The 16,456-nt window shown below is 39.1% G+C and overlaps 1 protein-coding gene across 1 annotated transcript in view; it reads left to right on the forward strand.

Moving 5' to 3' along the window:
- bora (bora aurora kinase A activator) overlaps positions 1 to 14,015 on the forward strand; it is a 29,127-nt gene extending 15,112 nt beyond the window's left edge. The window contains exons 10-13 of the mRNA XM_080197840.1: positions 641 to 1,161; positions 1,735 to 1,881; positions 5,286 to 5,478; positions 13,164 to 14,015. Coding sequence (XP_080053966.1) covers positions 641 to 1,161; positions 1,735 to 1,881; positions 5,286 to 5,478; positions 13,164 to 13,189 — 887 coding nt within the window. The 3' untranslated portion in view covers positions 13,190 to 14,015. The remainder of the gene's footprint in view (positions 1 to 640; positions 1,162 to 1,734; positions 1,882 to 5,285; positions 5,479 to 13,163) is intronic.
- The last annotated feature ends 2,441 nt before the right edge of the window (positions 14,016 to 16,456 follow it).

The following is a 16,456-nucleotide window of genomic DNA, read 5'->3' on the forward strand; positions in this document are numbered from 1 at the left end:
CAGTTATCAAAGAATTTAAACACTTTTAGCCAGCATGTAGAATTTCAACTGAATTTGGTGTGAAAGAGATGTTCCCTTCAGCCAGCTTGAATGGCTTGAAAATCAGACCCAAACTTGGGAATCTCTTCCATCACTAATCATCTTTTTGTTTACCCTCTTTTTCTCTATTCTTTATCTCCCAGCAACTTTGTCATATGAACAGTTATTGGAAGCAGGTTACCTTTTACAATAAATCATCTTCCAGAGAAACTTAGTTCTCAGTGGAACCCCATTCCAACACTAAATATAGGTTTTCTCTCAACTGCACGGACCAGCACAACGCGTATTAAAAGAAAAATTATGGGATAAACTTTCCTGAGTAATCCTAGCAAAAATACCACTTAATAACTGCATAACTTAGAGAATTTTGAGGTTTGGCTACAATATGAAATTTCAAATATATGGCTGACTGTCCATTCTTTGAACACTGACCACCTGTTTGAATTTGCCAGAACTCCATAATGCTCTATTATTTGAGAAATACCTTTCTTCCAATTAACGTCTCTGCATAGTAGTCTCGTACTTTGCTTCAATATTCTAATAACTTTATTTGGAAAAGTCTATTCTTTGCATAACCTCTCTTTTTGTTTTTTTTATACAGAAGAAAGGGACTTTACTTTCATGTCTCCTGTTGCTCCTTCTGCAGCAAGCTTAGATGGGAATTTTGACCACTATACGGAATCTCCTTTAATAGAAGGATGTTCGCCAATTAAAACATACCCTCCTATGAATCTCAGACTTTGTCACACTTCTCCGCAAAAGCATGAACACAAAATTGATGATAGACCCCATTCTCCATCTCAAGCTAATGTGTATCCTGAAATGGATGCAGAAGCGTTCTCTCTATACCTAGAAACAGAAAATGAAACAAATTGCATTCCGCGACATAAGCTCACAGAAGCCAATGAAAATATGCTTCAGGATGGAAATGAGCATCATACAGTTGATATGGCTGACTTAGGAACAATTGACGGGGATGAAAGCACTTGGGTGAAGGAAACGGAAACCAACATTAGTATTCCAATGAGTAGCTCAATAACTGGAAATATGGACAGCCCTCGTATGTATATGTCACCCCTTGCAGAGAGCAGCGCTATTCCTTCTGAGAGCATTAGTATGCAGGTAAGGATCATGTTTGAGCAATTATAATTAAACTGTCACTCCTTTTGATTCTGAAGAAATAAGTAAGTTTTGTTTTTTGTGATTTTTGACTGCATAAAATTACCACCAATTACACAGGGAAGATGATGGTCTAGTCATATTATCGCTAGACTGCTAATCCAGAAACTCAACTAATAGTCTGGGGACCCAGGTTCAAATCCCACTATAGCAGATGGTGGAATTTGAATTCAATAAAAAATATCTGGAATTAAGAATCAACTGATGACCATGAAACCATTGTCGATTATCAGGAAAGCCCATTTGGTTCACTAATATCCTTTAAGGAAGGAAATCTGCCATCCTTACCTGGTCTGGCCTACATGTGACTCCAGAACCATGTAATTGACTCAACTGTCCTCCAAGATGAACTAGGGATGGACAATAAATGCTGGCCAGCCAGTGGTGATCATATACCGTGAATGAATAAAGATGTATATAGAATATGGTTAGCTGCACATTATTATTTTTCAGTATGACTGTTAATGCATGTGTCATGCTTTTACCATTATTTGTATTGACTTTTTAAATTAATAGGCTGATAGTGGTTATAATACACAAACCACTTCTGCGAGTAGCTTAATGGATGCTATTGGAACAGATAGCCAGCTTGGCAAAGAGAATTTGGAACTGCGAACGCTAGCTGGAACTTTACCTCCAAATAAGCTTAATTTGAAATCTAAGGTAATGCCCTCGAGCCTAATCTAACAGTGAGTACGAATGTCTGATTTGATTGTGGTTTCAACTTCACTTTCTACCATCCCCTCCATAACTCTCAACTTGTTTGTATATTTACCTAATTCAGCCATGAATATATTCAATGACCCAACCATCACTGCTTTCTGGGGAAGAGAATTTCAAATACTAATGACATCCTGATAGAGAAAAATTCTCTTTCCCTTTTTTAAGGGAAACTTCATTTTAGAACTGTCCCTAGATCTAATCTCCCTCCCAAATAGAAACAACCTCCTCATATCTACCCTATCAAGTCCTCTCAGGTTCTTGTATGTTTCAACAAGACCACTTATTTTTCTAAATTCCAGTGCATATAGATAGGCCCAACTTGTTCAACATTTCTTCCTAACATAAGACCTTCATTCCAGGAATGATTCCACTGAACCTTCTCTGAACTGCTTCAAACACAATTATATATTTTTTCAAACAAAGAGATCAAAACTGTGCACTGTATTCCAGATGTGGTCTCATTGATGCCCTGTACAGCTGCAGTAAAATTTCCCTATTTTTATACTGCATCCCCCTTGTAATAAACACTACCATTTAATTTGTTTTCTTAATCATTTGCTGTATCTGTAAACTAATTTTTTTGTGATTCATGTTCCCAATCCCTCTGTATTCACTGAGTTTTTTCCATTTAAATAATGGACTGCTTTTCCATTCTAAAACTTCTGAATTCCGTTCTTGGATCTGTTTCCTCTACATCTACTTCTCTCCCATTTACTTTGATTTGTCATTATTTCTGGTAATCTAAGATGTGACATTGTTTGACGGGGTGGTTTGGAAGAGAGACAGTATTTACATCTGACAGTCAGTGTTGCAATGAATGAGGTTAACTACTTTAACTTGGTATTCTATCCCAGTGATTTGTTGGACTTGCTGGCCACCTCATCATCAACCAGGTTTAGAACGTTTAATTATTGACACCCACAGAAATCCAATATAGTACATTAACATATTTTCAATTCCCTAAAGAGTTTCTACCGTTCCCTGTAGTCAAAAGGCTCAGTGATAGGCCAGTGGCTTAACATAAAATGCTAAGTGAATAAAGGGCGCTTCCATTTCACTGTTTAGCCATCCAAAGGGCAAAGTGAAAATCATTTCAACCTCTTTACAGTTGCTTTTTGGAACATCTCTCTGAGTACAGATTGATAGCATTTTTCAGGACTAACATGGAGCAACTCACACACGTTTTCTAAACTGAAACCATCAGTCTGGTGACTGCACAGAATGTTTACCAGAGATAACTTGGCAGATGACAAGAATGTATTTTGGGAGTTCCCTTTCTAACTTGTGTCGCTTTAGCATGCTCTTACATATGTTGAGAATATGGAATGAGAAAAATATAGATTATCTTGCACATGTCCTCTGATGATAGCATTCTTTGATCACCATTATCATCACACACAGCCTTTCCCATAGGTCCTGCAGAACATCAAAGCATCTAAAATTTGAGGAATTTTATGTAGTTGGTTCCTGATGCTTGTGTCAAAATGTAGACATGACAAGCAAACTCAAACTTTAGTGGCTAAGCATTCATTCCTAAGGAATACACAAAAGGAATCCAAACTCTCATGTGTGATTTTGGTTGAAGAATTAAACCAAACCTACCAGGCTAGATCATTTAACATGATGCATCAGTAGCAGTCTATTAGTTCCAGGTATACCTTTGCATAAATGACTTCGACTCAAGAACTGGAAGTACAATTTAAAAATTAGTAGATGACACCTAATTGTGAGTGTAGTTAATAAAATGGAGGACTGCAAAAAATGCAGGAAGACAAATTAATAAACTTGCAGAATGTGCATATTTGGCCAATGAGTGTTTATATCAATGTGTTTTGGTTGGAAGAATGAGCGGGCTGCATATTTCTCGCAAGTGTCTAAATGAGACACAGATATGGGCCACTGATCATTAAAAATAGTGACTGGGCTTACTGCAGCCCTGAGAACAAAGAACACTACAGCACAGGAAACAGGGCCTTCAGCCGTCCAAGCCTGTGCCGCTCATTGGTCCAACTAGACCATTCGTTTGTATCCCTCCATTCCCAGTCTGCTCATGTGACTATCCAGGTAAGTCTTAAACAAACCCAGCATGTCCACCTCCACCACCCTACTTGGCAGCTCATTCCAGGCCCCCACCACCCTCTGTGTAAAAAAAAAGTCCCTCTGACATCTGAGTTAAACCTTGCCCCTCTCACCTTGAGCCCGTGACCCCTCATGATTGTCATCTCCGACCTGGGAAAAAGCTTCCCACTGTTCACCCTATCTATACCCTTCATAATTTTGTATACCTCTATTAGGTCTCCTCTCATTCTCCGTCTTTCCAGGGAGATCAAACCCAGTCTACCCAATCTCTCCTCATAGCTAAGACCCTCCATACCAGGCAACATCCTGGTAAACCTCTTCTGCACTCTCTCCAAAGCCTCCACGTCCTTCTGGTAGTGTGGTGACCAGAACTGGATGCAGTACTTCAAATGTGGCCTAACCAATGTTCTATACAGCTGCAACATCAGACTCCAGTTTTTATACTCTACACCCCATCCATAAAGGCAAGCCTTCTTCACCACCTTCTCCACCTGTGCTGCCACCTTCAAGGATTTGTGGACTTGCACACCTAGGTCCCTCTGTGTTTCTATACTCTTGTTGGTTCTAAAGCATTGATATCAAAAGCATTCTAAAGCATAAATAAAGCATTAGAGTTCATTTCTAGAAGAATAGAATTGAAAAGCAAATAAATTATTTTAAACCTTGTTCACACCATACTTGGGTTACTGCAAACCGTTCTGATCTCCATATTATAAATAGGATATATAGGCACTGGAGAAAGTGTGAAACCTGAACTGAGCGGTTAGCCGGAATTTTACCACCTCGCCCGCCCTAGAATCAGGTGGGTGAGGCTCACAGAATGGCATTCTCCGTTGGCCTGGGATGGGATCTTACGAGCCTCGGGTGGGTGAGGCGGTAAAATTCTGGCAGTTAAGTCTGTGTGAAACATTGAAGAGGCTGGGGCTCTATTCTCCAGAAATATGAGGTCTGAGAGGTAATCTGATAGTTATATTGATCAGGTTAATACGGAGGAAGTGTTTCAACTTGTAAGGGAGACACATTTAAGGGAAAGATGAATATGTACTTGAGAAAGGAATAGAAGGATGTGTAAATGGGGTTATCTTTGGAAGGGTGGGTTAATATGTAAATATGGACCTGTTGGGCCTGCTTCTGTTGTGTAATGTATGAAAGACAATGTATGGTCTGCAAATCAACTTATCCATTTTGTTATCAAAAGAACATTCATTCCTAATCAGAACTGGCTTTTTTGAGGGAAAAAATAACGTGCATTTCTTTACTTGCAGGATTTCCTTTGTTCGGAGTGTAAAGAGAACAAAGGAGCACTGGGAATGAACTCAGCTTCTTGTTTAAATAAGCGTTTTCACAACAGTAGGCCACGTTCAACGCACAACGTGGTGCTAAGCCAGAACATCTGCTACCTGAATGCTTGGAAGAATCCCTGTGAACAAACACTGAATAGAATGTTTACAAAGAATGGTATGGAATCCTAATAGCTGTAAACTGTAAAGAGAATATGTAATTGCGAAGTGCTAGGCTATAGCTAATCTATTAATCGAGGCTATTATTTAGAAAATAAGGAGATTGCACAAGTTCTGGAAAGTTCTACCTGTTGCCGTCACAAGCACTGATTAATATTGAATTGGAATTGGCTTCAAATGGCCTTGTCACTCCTACATGTGATGTAGCATGAAATATAAAACTTTGTTCTTTATCAGCTTTCTTCAATCATCCAGGCTGGTATTAGGATTCAGGAGAAAAATTGTCTTGCCTTTGTAAAACTCCATATGAGATTAGAATACCATAATACATTACCAGTCTAATCTGAGTCATGGTCATTTTAAGGTGGCTAGTTGGTCCATCATGCTTGTGTTGGTATTGCTCCTTGTCAATAATACCCAGTTTAATCTTATTTCTGTATTTTTTTTCAGACTTAATATTAGTCTTCATTTTTTTTTAATTCTCTCTTAAATACTGTGATTGACCTGACTTCAGTAGCCCCTTGTGGCAAAACATCTAACATTCTAATGCCCCTTTGCTTTTCTTCTGATACAAATAGTAAATTTATACCAATATTACTGGAGGAGAGAATGAAGTGAGTAATATCTGAGTATGCTGAGTTCATTCTCAGTGTGAGACATTGTCCTGTTTCCAATTTGTTCATTTGGATTCTTCTGTTAATTTGGCTTCAGATGCAGCAAAATAATTCAGTTATAGTCGTGCTAAAGATGTTTGTATCAAAGTTCATAAAAACAATAACAACAGGCAGTGGGATACTGGTTTATGGTTATGAATAGTTTGTCTTTTGGACTTAGATAAATACTGTGAGCACCATCAATCAGGTTGTATTGATTATCCACATGTTTGCAATTATGTTCCCTGTAGCATTAGCATTATGCAAAAGGCTATTTTCTTTAATCTAGCTTTACTTGTGATAAATTGAAGTATAAAAAATGCATTCAGTGGTGTAAATTGGACCAAAATTCCTTTATCTATGCATGGTGACTGATCAGCATGTGCTGAATAATCATGAGCAAATCCATTAGGATTTCTGTCCTTTTACGTTCTCAGCAAATAGTGGGTCAAACACATGTAACATTTGCCACTGTCAATGTTGCTTCATGCTGGATTGTAATAATACTAAATGTAATGAAAACAAATAATTTCATTGCTCTGACCATATATATCTTGCGGGCTAGTTTTTATTTAAAATCTAATATTTGTATTGTACTTTTGGCATTGGAAAATGTCCCTAGCATTAGAAAGTAGGAGAAGGACGTGAATGGTATTAGTGCAAAGGATGGGACTAACCAGAAGAGCTTTAGAATAATCAGATTAAAATATCAAAAGTTATAGATGAGTGCTTCAGTAGTAGATAAGTGAGGCAGGCAATGTTATAAAGATGAAAGTAGATGGAACTTTTGATGGAGAACACAGGGTTGGAAATGGAATCAGTTAGCTTAGTTATAAAGTTTGATATTGAAGTCACAGTCGATGGCTTCAATCCTTCTGATAGTTAACTGGAGGAAATTGCTGCCTACCCAGGACCTGATGTCAGACAAACAGTCTGACAACACAGGGGCAATCGAGGGGCTAGTGAGATATATAGGAATTCGTCCAGGACAAGTCCCTGGTGTCAGACGAGCAGTAGAGGGATTAGTGAGATATATGGAATGGGAATTCATCCAGGAGAAGTCCCTGGTGGACTCTAAAGGTAATGGTGCTGCAATGGAAAGAGGAGCTATTGATGGAGATGCTTTGGCTATGATTGGGCAGTGAGAGTGGAGCCAAGCACAGGTAAATCTGTTTGGACAATCAATGGAGAGGTTGGAGGAGGACGATGTTACCTCAGTTAAAAGGCTACGGCGAAGATGAGATGGGAGGAATAATGTACCACAACCACAGAGCACATAATTTGTGATTTAGGTTAAGGGCCATTTTGTTGTTGTGGCAGGGGAGAACGCTGATTAGAAACGTTCAAATGTGGAACCATGGAACAGATGGACAACACATTGAAGGAATTTGCAAATGAAAGGAACCTTAGAACTGGGACAATGGCTTGCAAATTGTTTTTTTTTTGTTCATTCATGGGGTGTGGATGTCACTGGCCAGTGACCAGCATTTATTGTCCATCACTAATTGTCCTGGAGATGGTGGTACTGTTGCTGCCTTCTTGAGCCAAAAAGATTGAAGAAACACTTACAATGCTGTGAGGGAATTCCAGGATTTTGATCTGGTAAAGGAAAAGCAATAAATTTCCAAGTGAGGATGGGAAGCAAGCTTAGAGGGGAACTTACAGGTTGCATTTGCTGTCCTTGTTTTTCTTAGTGCTAGACATCAAGGTGGTGTCGAAGGAGCCTTGCAAGTTTTTGCAGTGCATCTTGTCGGTGGTACACACTTCTGCTACTGTGCCTTAGGGTGGATGGGGTGCCAATCACCCACTTTGTTTGAATTACAAGACGAGTGATGTTACCACTATGCCACTGCCTCCTTAAATATAGATGCATTGAGGTTTCTTTTAAAGCAGAGATAATGAGGCAATGGCTATACATTTACAGTATCATCCTAGGACAAGTATTTGCTAGTGTGGTTAGGGTTGGTTTAAAATAGAATGGCAGAGGGATGGGAACCTAAGCTAGGTGAGTACTGTGTGCAGTTTTGGGCGCCGCACCTGCGCAAAGATATTTTGGCCTTGGAGGGAGTGCAGAGGAGGTTTACTAGGCTGATACCAGAGTTGAGGGGGTTGAACTGTGAGGAGAGGCTGAATAAACTAGGCTTGTACTCGTTGGAGTTTAGAAGAATGAGGGGAGATCTCATTGAGACGTATAAGATGATGAATGGGATGGATAGGATAGAGGTGGAGAGACTCTTCCCACTGAAAAAAGACAGTAGGACTAGGGGGCACAGCCTCAAGATAAAGGGGGGGCGTTTTAGAACGGAGTTGAGGAGGAACTTCTTCACTCAAAGGGTGGTGAATCTCTGGAATTCTCTACCCATTGAAGTGGTGGAGGCTGCCTCGCTAAATATTTTCAAGAAGCGGGTTGATGGGTTTTTGATGAGAGGGGATTAAGGGTTATGGGGAGAGGGCCGGAAAGTGGAACTGAGCCACGACAGATCAGCCATGATCTTATTGAATGGCGGGGCAGGCTCGAAGGGCCAGATGGCCTACTCCTGCTCCTATATCTTATGTTCTTATGACAAGGAAAGAGACAAGGACGGTTATAGACGAGAGAATATTAACATTTTAAAATGGTGGACAAGGTAATCAAGAGCAATTAGGGCCACAGTTCAAAGAAAAGTTGGGATGATTAAAACTAGCAAAAAGGCAAACTGAAAGGCTTTGTATCTGAATGCATGAAGTAATCAGAACAAGTTAGACAAATTGATGGCACAAATCAAGGTAAATGGATATGATCTCATGACATGGTTAAAAGGAGATCAAAACTGGGAACTTGATGTTCAGGGATAGATCAGTAAGACAGGAGGGAATGAAAAGGTGGTGGGTAGCAGCACTGTTAATACGAGATGAAATTAGGACTGTTATGAGTGACGATCTAGACTCGGATGATGCGTAGTCAGTTTGGGTGGAAGTGAAAAAACAGCAAGGGAAAGAAGGCATTGCGGGTAGTATCTAGACTCCCAATTTTCATTTTTGATTTCATTTTGATTTATTATTGTCACATGTATTAACATACAGTGGAAAGTATTGTTTCTTGTGCACTATACAGACAAAACATACCATTCATAGAGAAGGAAACGAGAGTGCAGAATGTAGTGTTACAGCCATAGCTAGGGTGTAGAGAAAGATCAACTTAGTGCAAGGTAAGTCCATTCAAAAGTCTGACAGCAGCAGGGAAGAAGCTGTTCTTGAGTTGGCTGGCACGTGACCTCAGACTTTTGTATCTTTTTCCTGAAGGAAGAAGGTGGAAGAGAGAATGTCCAGGGTGCGTGGGGCTCTTAATTATGCTGGCTGCTTTGTTGAGGCAACAGAAAGTGCAGACAGAGTCAATGGAAGGGAGGCTGGTTTGTGTGATGAATTGGGTTATGTTCACAATCTTTTGTAGTTCATTGCAGTCTTAGACAGAGCAGGAGTCATTCCAAGCTGTGATACAACCAGAAAGAATGCTTTCTATGTTGCAGTTGGTGAGTCGTAACTTACATGCCAAATTTTCTTAGTCTTCTGAGAAAGTAGAGGCGTTGGTGAGCTTTCTTAACTGTATTGTTGGCATGGGGGGGACAGGAGAGGTTGTTGGTGAGCTGGGCGCCTAAAAACTTGAAGTCTCAACCCTTTCTACATTGTCCCTAAAATCGATGACAATCTCCTTCATTTTGTTAACATTAAGGGAGAGATTATTGTTGCCGCACCAGTTCACCAGATACTTTATTTCATTCCTGCGCTCTGTCTCGTCATTGTTTGAGATCCGATCCACTACGGTGGTGTCGTCAACAACTTGAAAATCGAACTGGAGGGGAATTTGGCCGCAATCACAGGTGTATAAGGGGAATAGTAGGAGGCTGAGAATGTAGCCTTGTGGGGCACCGGTGTTGAGGATGATCGTGGAGGAGGTGTTGTTGCCTATTCTTAGTGATTGTGGTCTGAGAGTTAGGAAGTTCAGGATCCAGTCGCAGAGGGAGGTGTTGGGATCCAAGGCAAGGAGATGAGTTTCATGGGAATAATATTGTTGAGGGCTGGGCTGTAGTCAATAAATAGGAGTCTGACATCAATGCCCTTGTTATCTAGGTGTTCTAGGATTGAGTGAAGGGCCAGGGAAATGGTGTCTGCTAACGGACCTGTTGCGGCGATAGGCAAACTATAGTGGATCCAAGTAGTCCAAGAGGCTGGAATTGATTCGTGCCATGACTAACTTTTTGAAGCACTTCATAAGGAAAGTGTATAAATCAACAAATAATACAAGTATGTAAAAAGGAAAGAATAATAATGGGTAACTTTAATTTTCATATTGATAGGGTTAATCAAGTTGGAAAGGTTAGCTATCACATAATTCGTAAAGAGCATTAAGGATAGTTTCCTAAAGCAATGTGTCATGGAGCCAACAAGGGAACTGGCTACTTTAGATCTGGGAATAAATGATCTCACATTAAAAGATTCCTTAGGAAGTAGTGATCATTACATGATTGAATATTAAATTCTGTTAGAGAATGAGAAACTTGGGTCACAAACAACAGTGTTTAACTTAAAGGGAATTGTAATGAAATAAGGATAAAGCGGATAGGGTGGGTAGATTAGTAGGAAAGACAGTGAGCAAGAAGTGGCAGACATTCATGACTCAGCAAAAATATATCCCAATAAGGAGGAAATATTGAGAGGGATAAACAAACCATGGCTAACCAAGAAAGTTAAGGAGAGTATTAAATTGAAAGAAAAGGCTTGTAAGGAGGCAAAAATCACTGATAGCCCAAAAGGCTGGGATAAATTCAGAATCCAGCAAAGGAGGACAATAAAAATAGATAAAATTAACTGAGGGCAAATTAGACAGGAATGTAAAAACTGACAAGGGCCTCTTTAAATCTATAAAATGGAGGAAAGGCCAAATGAACTTCAGCCCCTTAGTAGTTACGGGAAACAAAGAAATGGCTGAGAAATTAAATAGATATTTTGCATCTTCATGGTGGAAGATACGTCAAACAAGGAAGTGATACTAAAGAGTACGGGGATGTAATTAATTACCATGATTGGGTAAGTAGTATTAAACAAACCAATGGGATAAAGGCAGATAGGTCACCCGGCCCTGCTTGCTTGCATCACAAATGTAGCTGACTCCCTATTCAAAAAGGGAGCGAGGCAAAAAAGTGAGTTTAACATCTATTGTTGGAAAAATATTAGAATCAATTATGAAGGAAGTAATAACATATTTGGAAAATCATAATCTAACCAAGCAGAGTTAACATTACTTCATGAAAGGGAAATCTTGTCTAATTTAGAGTTTTTTGAGGTAGTTTCGACCAGAATGGATAGAGGGGAACCAGTAAATGTATTATATTGGACTTCCAGAAGGTGCTTAACAAGATACTTCAGAAAAGGTAAAGTCATAAGAGCCCATGGTGTTGGAGGTATAAATCAGCATGGATAGATAATTGGCTACTGGGCAAGAAACAGCAAATGGAGATAAGGAGTTGTTTTTCAGTTTGGCGACCTGTGACCAGTGAGGTTCCACAGATCAGTGCTGGGACTGCAACTATAATGACTTAGAGGAAGGAAGCGAATGTACTTTAGTTAAATTCACAGACGTGACAAAAATAAATGGAAAGTTGCGAGACAGATATGAGCAGTTTACAAAGAAATATTGATAGGCTAATTAAGTGGGCAAAAAGTTGGCAAATTGAGGATAATGTGGAAAATGTGAAGTTCATTTTGGAAGAGAGAACAAAAGAGTAGAATTTAAATGCAGAAAAACTGCAAAAAGCTGTAACAAAGGGACTTGGTGGGATGGGGCAGTACTTGTGCATGAACACAAAGTTAGCACATAGGTAATCAGGAAGGTTAACAGAATGGTGGCCCTTATTTTGAAGGGTTGGAGTATAAGAATAGGGAAGTCTTGCTGCAACTGTACAAGGTACTTGAATACGAAGGGTAGTTTGCTACTATTACTTAAAGAAAGATATTGCATTGGAGGCAATTCAGAGAAGATTCACTAGGATGATCACTGGTATGGAGGGATTATCTTATGAGTAAAAGTTAAACAGGTTGGGACTCTACTCGTTGGAATTCAGAAGAATGAGTGGTGATCTTATTGAAGCATAAGATTCTTAAGGAGCCTGATAGGGGAAACATGCTCTCAGCATTTACCCTTATAGGCAAGTCTAAGAATAAAGGGATGCCAAATTTTAAGATTGAGATGAGGAGGAATTTCATCTGAGGGTTCAGAGTCTTTAGGAGTCCTTGCCACAGAGAGCTGTGGAGGCAGAGCCGTTGTGTTTATTTAAGGTTTAGATAGATTCTTGATCAGCAAGGGAATCAAGGGCATGAAGAATGTCAGATCAACATGCTTCTATTGAATGGTGGACCAGGCTTGAGGGGTCACGAGGGGTCAAACAGCCTGTTTCTGTACCTATTATTTCATGGTCTAGCACCAGGAACAAGGAGGAGAGTTTTGTTGTTAGTACTTGTCGGAATGGAGTGTGGGTGAGCAGGAAGTGGATCTCACTGAAAAAAGACAATTACAGAAGATGGGAGGGCAATTAGAGTTCATCAATTTGTGATTAGGATATAAAGAGAACCTGGGGTGGGTTAAGCCTGTTGGAAAAGGGGAAATTGGCAATTGAACAATGGTCTACACCTCAGAGATCTCCATTTGAACTATATTGAACAGTAAGATTTATTTTCAGGTTGTTAATATTAAAGGGTCTTAACTGGGATAGTTGTTAAGGGTGCTGGAGTTTGCAGTAGTGACCCTTGATTAAATATTGATTCCTGCTGAAAGTACACATGTGGATTGCAAATGAAGACCAAATCAGGTTTAGCTACAATGACTTGTTGAAGCTCACATCTGAATAACGCTCGCCTCTTGAGGTACTGGAGAGAGATAAGAAGCTAATGCTTAAGTGGGATGGGGTGGACATGTTTGCTTTAAAATTGAAATGTTAATGTGGATTTGGGACCATGCAAAACTATTATCCTCTAAATCTTTATTCTTTCCTTGCAGTAAAATATTCTCCACCTCGACTGTGATGAGAAGTCGCCTTGTTTTATGTAACAACCTCTTGAAATGACGGTGGAGGAACCAGAGCCCACTGGGGATAACCCTATGCCTTTCTTTTAACTGAGTTATGGCTGCACAATTCAGTCTTAAACGCTAGAACCATTGTTGACTGTGAATGGATTTAATATTCATGCCACAATTGGCACCTAGGATGAAAGTCAAACAAAAATCTCAATCAGCACTTAAAAATATTAATTGCATGCAGTTAAAGAGAAACTATTTATAAAGTATCTTAATTTACTGATCTGTTAGCCATAAAATCATGAATTTAAAGCAACAACTTGAGTCTATGCGTTGTTGTTTTTCATTCAAATTTATGCATAAGCAAATATCCCCATGAATCAGGCTTGATTGTCAATGTTTTTATGCCATGGCATGTATTGTCATTTGTTTTATTATGTAAGAAAATAGATGGAATTAATAACTTTTTAAAGAAAATTTAAAATCAATGGCAGTTTACCACCTTTTCAATGACTTGCCACTTGGCTGTTCATCTGGTAACATCTAAATCAGGATCCTGGATGCAGAATGGCTGGTACAATCAAGTTTAAATTTGAAATGAAAAATATACTCCTAAAATATTCCCCTTTTAAAAGATTTTGCTTTTGATTTTAGTTAAATATTTTAAATAGCAAAAAAAACTAATGTTTACAATTTAGACCTAAATGCTTAGTTACAATTGTCCAGTAGCAATATTTTTATATGTGCCTTTTTAAAATCAATATTTAATAAAAGTTTCCAAATCATGTTTCTTTGTCCTTGCACTAGAACATATAATTATTTCTTAACACTGCAACAAAGGTACATTCCAAAATTTTATATATTCCTCCACACTTCATTGCAGAAATTTAAATTGTTTACAGAAAGCAAATTTAATATTTGATTCCTGAACACTTTAGATTTTTTTATTTAGTCGCTTTTTGAATGAACAGCTCACCTGCGGTGGTGTTGACATGTGTTTTAGCCATTCTATGATTCAGTGCTGTTTAAGGGAAGGGGTGTAATTTGTTTAGTAGACGATTTTAAATGCTCAGTTAAAACCTTGTCCCTTTAAGACAAACACCAAATGAAGCTCAGTTTAGTTACTGTTTAGATTGTTGGTCCGAACTTGATTTTGTCATAAATGAGCTATAACACTCGGAAAATCAAAGTTATTTTCAACTTCCCACCACGAAAACGCCTGTTGCCTTTGTATCCTTCCTTGCCATTCCTTTAAGCTGAGCATTGTGGTGATGAACCTCAATAGTGTTTAACCCTGAGTTGAGCTATAAATCTCACATTCTATCCATTTATTTTCATCTCTATACCAGACTATTGGCAACACCACTGTTAGTCAATGAGATGGAGTTGAGTGCTACTTACAATATGAATTGCAGCAAAAAAAAATTATTTGAACTATGTAATACAGCTAACAGTTTACCTTGTCTGTTTATTTAGAAAGAGGCAATATGAATGTGGGGAACAGTGTTTGCAACTGCAAAAGCAGATTTCTTCAGCAAAATGCAGCGAGTGGAGGACATACAATTTGTAATTTGTGTAATGGTTCAAGACTTTACCTTATCACCTCCATTCTCCCTGCGAATAGTAGTATCATATATATAGCCTCACAACACTATCCACCTCTACAATCTTTGTTACTCTCCTGCTGAAATCATCATATTTGTCGTTTACAAACTTGATTATTCCAACCTTTGCAAGCCTTTGAAAAATTTCAACCTTCAAGCAGACGCTTGGGTCCCGTGTACAAGAATCTAACCCCGGATACAAAAGGATAAGACTTTTTTTTTAGTTGCAAACTCTTGAGCCTCATAATTTTTTTCCCCTGGTTTGTTCCACTCACCTGCATGTTATTCTGCAACCAATTCTGCACCCTCATGAGAAGGGAATTCTCTGAATTAGCTGGGGTTGGAAGCTGCTTCTATATTGCAAAATAACTGCTCTATTTTGGATGCAGAAGCAACAGTTGGTCAGGAAACAATGCTCCAATAGCAATTGTTGGAATCTATTGCTTTGGAAACTTTATTGAAAGTTAAACATTAGAAGTTTAATTCTCCCAACTGCAATACTTAAAAATAATGTTGAAGTGGATGCACTGGCAACGCCACATTTATCATCCATATGCATTTGCAATAAATGCAATGAGTAAAGTGTAGCTCAGGAGTCACACATAGGGAAGGATCATGGAGAAAACCATATTTTATGGCTGATAATACTCAGTTGTTTCATGTTAGTACTGGCTCTTAAATCACCAGCTTTAATAGATGCACTTTCCAAATTTTGTCAAGATGGTATCTGAACAGAACCTGGCTTGTAAGTTGGGTCCCTGACCTACTGGCTACCATACCCTGTCCATGATGATTGTTCTCACAGGAATGAAGGCACACACTTTGATATAATGTAACTGAAAACAATAACACGTTCACACAAACCACGCAGGCAAGAAAGGTAGCTAGGCATGGACTGGGGTATGGTATTCAGGAGTGGGTGGTTGACAGCCTTGCTGATAAAGTATGCAGATGCCAGGATTAGAAGAGATACAAAACATGCAAAGACACGAGGTGGATAAGATTCCAAATTTGGGAGGGCAAAAGCTGTGGATGTCTTGTGAAATCAGGATTTTGAATTCAACGCACTGACAAACAAGGAGCAATTGGTCATGGTAAAGGTACTGGCAGATATGGACAGGATATCAGTGATTGCCCCTTTTACTATGATTGTTTTGGAGTTTATAGTGAGGAGTGTTGGAAAAGTTCAAGCTGATGACAACAAAGTCAGTAAGAATGACAAGTGTCTTTGGCCCATATCCCTCTAAACCTGTCCTAATGTTTTTTTAAATGTGATTGACCTGCCTCTACCACCGCAGGCAGCTCGTTCCATATACACACCACCCTCGGTGTGAAGAAAATGCCCTTCAGGTTTCAGGTCCTTCTTAAATCTTTCCCCTTCAGTTTAGACCTATGCTGTCTAGTTTTGGACTCCCCTACCTTGGCTATTCATCTTATCTATGCCCCTCATGATTTTATAAATCTTTGTAAGGTCATCCCTCATCCTTCTACGTTCCAGGGACAAAAGTCCCAGCCTATCCAGTCTTTCATAATTTAAGCCTTCCAGTCCCAGTGACATCCTTGTAAAATCCAAAGATGTGTGAGTTTGGTTGATTGGCTTTGTCAAACTAACCCTAGGGGAATTAGCCAGGTAAATGAGTGGTTATGTGAACAGAGCCTAGTTGGAACTGC

The sequence above is a fragment of the Carcharhinus amblyrhynchos genome, chromosome 10 (genome assembly GCF_965287045.1).
Source record: "Carcharhinus amblyrhynchos chromosome 10, sCarAmb.v2.hapA, whole genome shotgun sequence".
NCBI lineage: Eukaryota > Metazoa > Chordata > Chondrichthyes > Carcharhiniformes > Carcharhinidae > Carcharhinus > Carcharhinus amblyrhynchos.